The sequence below is a fragment of the Macaca mulatta genome, chromosome 3, assembly GCF_049350105.2.
Source record: "Macaca mulatta isolate MMU2019108-1 chromosome 3, T2T-MMU8v2.0, whole genome shotgun sequence".
Taxonomy (NCBI): domain Eukaryota; kingdom Metazoa; phylum Chordata; class Mammalia; order Primates; family Cercopithecidae; genus Macaca; species Macaca mulatta.
This window is the reverse complement of record NC_133408.1, coordinates 73,464,407-73,472,931: the sequence shown is the minus strand read 5'-3', so window position 1 is coordinate 73,472,931 and position 8,525 is coordinate 73,464,407. Positions and strand designations below refer to the sequence as shown.

Here is an 8,525-nt window from a genome sequence, read left to right as displayed (position 1 = left end):
AGTAACACAGTTATCAGCCCACTCCAAGTACTAGCCAAGGACTACAAAATCAACATGAATGTCAGCTTTTGTATAAAAAGTTCAAAGGAGAAACGCAAACTTTACATAGATGTCCCAGGAGGATGTTCAGCAAACCCATTCTTCTCTGTTCCCTGGAATCCATCCCAGTATTGAGCTGTGTGTGTGTCCAGTAATTCTTTACAAAAAGCTCTGTTTCTTGTGATGCCATCAGATCACATTGAAGAATATACAAGCCGTACTATGAAGACTGTTGTCTCATATAGTCCTAATGTAGTGAGAACTGATGTTCTAACATATTGGTTTTTTTTTTTTTTTTTTTTTGGTCACTCAAAGGAGAAATTCCTGTGCAGTCTTACAAATCAGTTGTAGCTTAAATTGATTTGTGTTGTGACTTGTGCACACAGGTCACATTCCCTTGACAGAAAATATAGTTTAGAAACAAATTTGCGGCAGTTGTTAAGTGAATGCACACGAGTTTATCATATTTAGGTCTTTTATTGTAAGACTCACTCCTGTCTTCATTTTATGTTCCACTGCTGTGCTTCGCATTTGCCTTTCTCTAGTTTTGTTTTCTGTCTCTGTGTTTCTATAGGGACTGCTCTCAGCCCAGGTGTGCAGGAAGCACACACGTGCCTGCAGAGCCTTCACCATCTCTGCATCCAGGGACTGACTTCAACGCACAGTGGCTGTACTGATCCGCTAAAACAAAGGAACAAATTACTTCTTCTAATTCACAGGGAAGTTCCAGGTTGTACGGGTGGTGAGGAGCCTTGTGTCTGTCTGCGCTTGCCGTGGTGAAAAACCCACCGTTCAGGCTGCAGGGCGTGAAACCCAGGCACAAACACTTCGCTGGATGCGGAGGAAAGATGCAAGGTTGCTCCCCTTCAGAGACAGCAAAGGGCAGATCTGTAGCTCTACTTACTTCAGGATTATGATTTTTGACAGAGCCGGGAGATCAGGGTTGTTGAACCAGGCCTGAAGGTCCTAGTGAATCTCGTGAAGAGAGGAGGGGTCTGACTGTAACATGGACCTAGAGGACATTCTTACTGCAGGAGAAGCAACAGTGGGGATGGGGTGGACTTGCCAAAGGAATGTAGCTCAAGTTCCTGCAGCCTAAAGCAGCTCAGTTTCTTTCGGCCAAACTTTCGCGAACTTCCCTGGCATTTCTCCTGCGGGAGCTACCGGTGCAGTGGGACACTTAGCCTCTCTAAAAGCATCTCCACAGCTGTTTGTGTCAAGCCTTTATTCCAAGAGCCTCACTTTTGCGAAGTAACGTGCTTCACACATTGGCTTCAAAGTACCCACGGCCGGTTGCAGTAAACATTGAGGAGGCCTGTCTCTGCGCCCAAAGTTGGGTGCTCTCATTTCAGACGATTTCTAGGGTGCTTCACGGGATCTGAAGGACCCTCGGACTTTAGAGCACCACCTCGGACGCCTGGCACCCCTGCCGCGCGGGCACAGCGACCTCCTCAGCTGCCAGGCCAGCCTCTGATCCCCGCGAGGGTCCCTGGGTGCTGCAGGGGAGGTGGGGACCAGAATAAAGGAGCAGTTTCCCCGTCGGTGCCATTATTCGACGCTGGCTCTAGGGCTCGGCCAGTCTGTCTAAAGCTGGTAGAAGTTTGTTCTGTAAAACAAAAGAAGGGAAAGGGGGAAGGGGACCCTGGCACAGATTTGGCTCGACCTCGACATAGGCTGGGCCTGCAAGTCTGCGGGGACCCAGTCCAGAGGGGCAGTGCTGTGAACGCCCCTCACGGAAATTAACTCCTCAGGGCACCCGCTCCCCTCCCGCGCGCCACCCCCTTCCCGCGGGAGACCGGGTCCCGCGGGGGTCACCGCTGTCCACCGCCTCCGGCGGCCGCTGGCCTTGGGTCCCCGCGGCTGGTTCTCCTCCCTCCTCCTCTCATTCTCCTCCTCCTCTGCTCCTCCCGATCCCTCCTCCGCCGCCTGGTCCCTCCTCCTCCCGCCCTGCCTCCCCGCGCCCCGGCCCGCGCGAGCTAGACGTCCGGGCAGCCCCCGGCGCAGCGCGGCCGCAGCAGCCTCCGCCCCCGGCACGGTGTGCGCGCCCGCCGCGGCCAAAGCGGCCGGAGTCCCGAGCTAGCCCCGGCGGCCGCCGCCGCCCAGACCGGACGACAGGCCACCTCGTCGGCGTCCGCCCGAGTCCCCGCCTCGCCGCTAACGCCACAACCACCGCGCACGGCCGCCTGACTCCGTCCACTATTGATCCGGAGAGCCGGAGCTTGCTCTTCGGGGAGCAGCTATGCGACCCTCCGGGACGGCCGGGGCCGCGCTCCTGGCGCTGCTGGCTGCGCTCTGCCCCGCGAGTCGGGCTCTGGAGGAAAAGAAAGGTAAGGGCGTGTCTCGCCGGCTCCCGCGCTGCCCCCGGATCGCGCCCCGGACCCCGCAGCCAGCCCAGCCGCGCACCGGCGCACCGGCTCGGCGCCCGCGCCCCCGCCCGTCCTTTCCTGTTTCCTTGAGATCAGCTGCGCCGCCGGCCGGGACCGCGGGAGGAACGGGACGTTTCGTTCTTGGGCCAGGAGAGTCTGGGGCGGGCGGGGGAGGAGACGCGTGGGGCACTGGGCTGCGGGCCGGCGGGGAAACGGCCGCCTGGACCTCCGGCGCCCCGAACCGCTCCCAACTTTCCACCCTCACTTTCCCCGCCCCGCTGCGCGGAATCGGCGTCAGTGGGCGAAAGCCCCGTGCGGGTGGGTGCCTGGGGCCGGGGTCCCGCACGTGCGCCCCGCGCTGTCTTCCCAGGGCGCGGCGGGGTCGCGGCGCGCACCCGAGGGACTGGCGCTGCCCACCCGCCGAGGCTGCGCTGTTTAGGGAAGCTGAGGAAGGACCCCGAAAATAAAGCCTCCCTTCGGACCCCGCGGGACAGGCGGCTTCCTGAGCGAACCTCCCTGCCTCCGCGCTCCGCGCAGGTCTCAAACTGAAGCCGGAGCCGGCCAGCCTGACCCCGGCCCCTCTCCAGGTCCCCGCGATCCTCGTTCCCAGGTGTGGAGTCGCAGCCTCAACCTGGGAGCTGGGAGAAGTCCGCCACCACCTGCGGCGCCTGGGAAGGGGTGGTGCTGGCGGCGGTTAACTTCCTCGTTGGCAAAAGGCAGGTGGGGTCCGACCCGCCCCTTGGGCGCAGACCCCGGCCGCTCGCCTCACCCGGCGCGCCCTCGTCTTGCCGGTCCAGGTATGCCCCCCACCTCCTGGGGACCCGAGCTCCCTCCCGGGCGCCGGCGCAGAAAGGCCCGGGCTCTCGTTCGGTGGCCGCCTCGCGGGGACGTCCGGGTCTGCCCCACCTGCAGCCCTTCGGTCGCGCCTGGGCTTCGCGGTGGAGGGGGACGCGGCTGTCCGGCCACTGCTGGGGGGATCGCGGCCTCTAGTGCGGAAGCCCAGGAAGCAGAGCTCATCCTGGCCAGCACCACGGTGTTTCAAAATGGGGCTCACAGCAAAGTTTTCTCCTCAAAACCCGGAGAGTTTCTTTCTTGGATGTTTCTTTTTGCTGTCTGAAGAATTTGACATTGAGCCAACCAAAATATTAAACCTGTCTTACACACACACACACACACACACACACACACACACACACACACCGGATTGATGTCCCTGGTTCAAGTGTGCCAAGTGTCCAGACAGAACATGAGCGAGTCTGGCTTCGTGACTACTGACCATAAACCCACTTGACACGGGAAACATGCCTCGGAAGGTTTAATTGCACAATTCCAACCTTGAGCTGCGCGGGTTCCAAGAGCCAGGCCCGTACTTGCTGTTGATGTCACTGGCATGGGGAGTTGGGGTTTGGTGCCCAGCGCGGTCGTTGGGGGAGGGGCAAGACATAGAACAGTGGTTCCCAGACCTTGCTGCACGTTAGAATTACCTGGGATTAAAAAAAAAAAAAATCAAAACAAAAACCAGTGTCTGAATCCCGCCCCCAGACATTCTGATTTAATTGGCATGGGGCAAGACCTGGACATGGGATTTTTTTTTTAATGCTTTTCATGTGATCTGTTGGGGAGCCAGGTTTGGGGATCACCGGACGGAAGAAGGATTGTTAAAGTCTCCGGAGAGATTACTTGCCAATGCAAAGAGCTCTTTGAGGACATCTGGAATTTTAACAATGTTGCCAAATATAGGAAAGAGGGAAAAGGTGGGGTGTGGTTCCAATAATAAAAGATTCCTCTTTTCATTGAAGGAACTGGTGGAAAGGTTTCTTCTCTGCTGAGCTTGCAGGGCCCCTCCTGCCTGCTTGGGGGCTGACTGCGGGTCCTGTTAGTCAGGTGTCAGCCCTGTCTCTGCTGAAGAGACTCTTCTCTTTATTTTAAATTAAACCCTCAGAGCACCTCCAAAGCATCACTTTTCTCCCTCCAGTGGGGTTCTCATTCTTTGATGTTACTTGCTTGAACACCACTGTTAGTGATTGGAGATTTGTTCCTGAGAAAAATATAAATACCACTTAATTTGCCTGTTTATCCCGTATTCACTCAAAACAGAAACTCCTGAAGACAGAGAGAGTAGGTGAACAGGCGCTATTCTGTTACAGTAACATAAAAGACTGAATTTTCAGGGGCAAATTATTAAAGTAGGAGATGAGCTCTTTTAACAGAAATTTGTTTGAGACCTGTGTCTATCAAATTCAGTCGATTTTATTCAAGATGCACTTTGTTTAGTAAGGGTTTTGTTTGGTTCTGGGACATGCTAACTTCTGGACTTGCTGCTCTTAGACGTAATGACTGCCAGACACCGTTTCATGCGTCCTAATCCCCACATTAAGCATAAGAGGTGTACACTCTCCTCCTATGGGGGAAACTGAGGTACAAAGAACTAAAGTGACTTTCCCACCGCTGGTAGGAGGCAGATGTGAAACTCACACCAGGGGCTTCCGACTCCAGATCCCTCTCTCAACTTCCAAACTCCACTGCCTTGTCCGAGTTCAGGTTTCAGGAGATCCAAATCAGGTGTGTGCAAACGTCTAATGACAGAGCTGGCAAGGGGAAAGGGCCCAGGGAGCCGGCTCATGAAGATAGGTCTGTCTGAAGCTTCAACGCGGGCTGTCCAGCAGTCTGCGTTCCTTCAGAGTTCCTCAGCCCTCTGTTCAGTCACCTTCCATGGAGACAGCTCCATCCCTAGGTCAGTGAGCATGGAGTGGAGACTGCTTGAGGGGCGCCAAGCAAAGCCCTGCCTCTTACAGAATGAAGGTGCTCTCCAGAAGGGACTCTGGAAAGTATTCCAAGGCGAGTCGGAATTCCCAACTGAGGGAGCTTTGTGGAAATAAGCCTGCCCAGCCCCACTTCTGGAGATGTTCCTATTCAGTACGTCCGAGCTGTCTTAAAGAGAAACCAAAGTGGGGATATCAATGGTATCCAAAGTGAGATCTACCACCCTCCCTCCTCAAAGGAGGTCAGATCTAGAAAGCGCAAGCCTGGCCTGGCAACTGGGACCTTTCTTCTCACTCCAGCCCAGGGCAAAGGTGGACAAGTCACTTTGACCCTTCAGGCTTCTGAGCTGTTGTTTCTGAATTCAGTGAATATTTACTGAGTGCATAGAATATGCTAGATATTCTGGGTTAAAGGGTGAAGGGGGGTGAGTTTTAAGGGTTTCTGCTCTTGCTTCCAGATTGCTTTCCAATCTGGAAGGGACACCAGTGGTCTGTGTGTTAGACCCACACTGCTGTAGCACAGAATACAAGAAACTGGCTGAGAGCTCCAATAGGTTTTAACGGTAATTTCTGGCTTCACATATTTAGTTTCATCACTCATAATTTTTCAAAAACTTCTGGTTTGAAGACACCGATTGCCAAAAGTCCGTTGTGCTGCATAATTACACTTGGTCCACGTGACAGCACTAACATGTTCTGAAATGTTTTTAGAAGTAGTCTCTGTACTAAGATGAAGGATTCCTCCCTGCTTGAAAAGAAGATATTCTTTGTTTTTTCTTTGATCCAAGCTCCAAGACTAGCAGCTAGCATCTGAAACTTTTTTGACGAGAGTGACAAACCAACTCTAATATTAAAGGCAACTGATGATTATGGGCACTGAAGGGAAGGTAACCCCAGGCTGGTGGCCTGGAATAGGGATGGGTCACAATGTTGAGGACATTTTGCCTGTTGCAGAACCCACCTGCAACACAGGGTAGCCCTTGCCATGTGACTTGTGTGTGTGTCTGTGGTCTGTGTGTGCATGTTTTAATTTTGACTTCATATGTACTCTAGTTATGAGCTTATTTAACATTAGGTTTTACTAATAGGGGTATGTTTTGAGAAAATTTCAAAGTTTTAGAATATGGTTCACCCACATGTTGCTTCCCTATAAATACAATTTTTAAAACAAGATTCTGGGCTGGGCGCGGTGGCTCATGCCTATAATCCCAACACTTTGGGAGGCTGAGGCAGGCGAATCATGAGGTCAGGAGTTTGAGACCATGCTGGCTAACATGGAGAAACCCGGTGTCTACTGAAAATACAAAAAAAAATTAGCTGGGCATGGTGGTGGGTGCCTGTAATCCCAGCTACTCAGGAGGCTGAGGCAGGAGAATCACTTGAACCTGGAAGGCGGAGGTTGCGGTGAGCCAAGATCACGACACTGCACTCTAGCCCGCATGACAGTGTGACTCCATCTCAAAAAAAAAAAAAAAAAAAAAAAAAAAAAACAGATTCTGTTCCTCAGATTCTTTCCATTTTTGTTTCCTTTTGTCACTTACAGACATTTGAAATTATGGTGATAAACATTTTTAGTCTCAGTTAATTATTACTGGTTTATTCTTGAACCACTAACCCATAGAGAATAGAGTGTAAATCTTAACTTGTTCGTGTAGGCCATCCCCATTAAACATCATAGTGTTTTCTCATTCATTCTTTTTCATTTTCCTCCTACAGGGCTGAATTTTCTAAGAAAATTTCAGCAGTTGGCTCTTTGGACAACATCATTAGATTGTCCTCCATTGGGCCCATAGGCACAAGCTGGCCAGTTTGAATTTGGCAAGAATCCAGGCATTGGAACTTATTCAAATAACTAGTTTGCCTGTAATTTTCACTTTTTCAGAGTCATCTGGTAAAGCTTTCTTGCTACACATTTAGATAGATACACTCAATCCAGTTGTCTAGAAAGTTCCTTGAGCCAGTTGGGAGCAGGAGGGGTAGCTGGGGCCTGGAACATTGGGGACGTGTTTACTGAGCCCCTAGAAAGTAAGTGCTAGATTTAACATTTCAATCCCTGAAGGCCCTGAAGTTCAGTATCAGATGACTGGTCCTGTGGACTGAGCATCTGTGAATTGCATATGCTTAGAATAAATTTTACTCCCACCAGTTTCAGCAGCTTGCTTTAGCAAGCAGTATGAAAACACTAACATGGGGGAGTAGAATTTCTCTCTCTGATTGAAGTTTTATCTCGTTCTGGTGGGTTTTCAGGGAGAGACCCAGAGTCCAAGTGTCCTTTCTGAATATATCTAGAACTTCTCATTAACAAAAGACTCAAGTTATAATTTAGGGGACAACGCACCCAATGAGAATGCCTTGCGGACAGCCCTAAGTACACCTGCAATTACACCATTACTAGCGGGGCAGCACACATGGCCCTGACTTAGTTTAAATAATTACGTAAGTCAACCATGATTGTTTGCCCTTTGAGTAGAAGGGCAAGTATGGGTACCTGTTACAACTTAGGCTTTTTTTTTCTTTATGTTTGAGCCATGATGAGTGATTTACACTGTTCCATCCATATGTTGAGATGTAAAAATAAATTAGACTTGGTACTTGCCCTTAAGTGTCTGGAAGTCAACTGGAGGAAGAGAGAGCTAGAGATAATAAGTGTGAAACAATGTCACAGAATTAATGACAGAACTCTTCCCAGGACAAAGGATGACTTTTGAGTTCAGTCTTTGCCTTTAATTCTACACGGGGAGGAGAGCACGTTTAGCCACAAATGGAAGGGATTGCTCATTTGAGCTATTTGGTTATATGGTTATTTCCCCCAGAGAATAGGTTGTGGAGGACATTGCACAAGCAGTGCCAATAGGAGCAAAGTTCTTGAGAGTGCTAGTAATTCAAATGGCAGGAAGAGAAGGAGTAAATGGTAAGGCTACCTACAGTTCACAGAGAGCTCCATCCTGTGGCTTTGGATTTTGTCCTGTGTGAAAGAGAAGTGACTGTGAACTGACATGCTGTGTCTGGTGTTTTAGAAAGATGGCTGCAGCTGTGGTTTGGGGAATGGACTGCAGGGGTGGCATTGGAAACAGGGAGGTTTGTGACTATTACCAGAGACAATGAAGCAAGAGCAAGGAAGATTCAGGACAGGGGACTCTGGGACTGATCAGGAGGCAGAACTGGTTGATAAGTATATGTAGCAGCATAAGAAAGACAGAAGCCCAGATTGACACCCAGGCTTCTCACTTGGAAGCCTGGATAGATCCTGAATGCAATCACAAAGGCTGGGAAGTCAATGGGACTGCAGAGAAGGGAAGGGCAGGGAGGGGAAGGGCAGGAGAGTCCAATGTGTATTGAGCTTGAATTGCTCAGATGG

At 51.2% G+C, this 8,525-nt stretch overlaps 1 protein-coding gene and 1 long non-coding RNA gene across 3 annotated transcripts in view; one reads left to right on the top strand and one right to left on the bottom strand.

Moving 5' to 3' along the window:
- Window positions 1-2,017: 2,017 nt before the first annotated feature.
- The window catches only part of EGFR (epidermal growth factor receptor), a 194,974-nt gene continuing 188,466 nt past the window's right edge, over window positions 2,018-8,525 (top strand). For both annotated transcript variants that reach the window (XM_015133436.3, XM_028845766.2), the window contains exon 1: window positions 2,018-2,366. In XM_015133436.3, coding sequence (XP_014988922.2) covers window positions 2,279-2,366 — 88 coding nt within the window. In that variant the 5' untranslated portion in view covers window positions 2,018-2,278. The remainder of the gene's footprint in view (window positions 2,367-8,525) is intronic.
- On the bottom strand, window positions 2,506-3,057 carry LOC144339842 (uncharacterized). Its single transcript, XR_013415347.1, has 2 exons — window positions 2,918-3,057; window positions 2,506-2,561 (listed from the first exon to the last, which is right to left on the bottom strand). It is a non-coding gene; the product is annotated as an uncharacterized LOC144339842 (long non-coding RNA).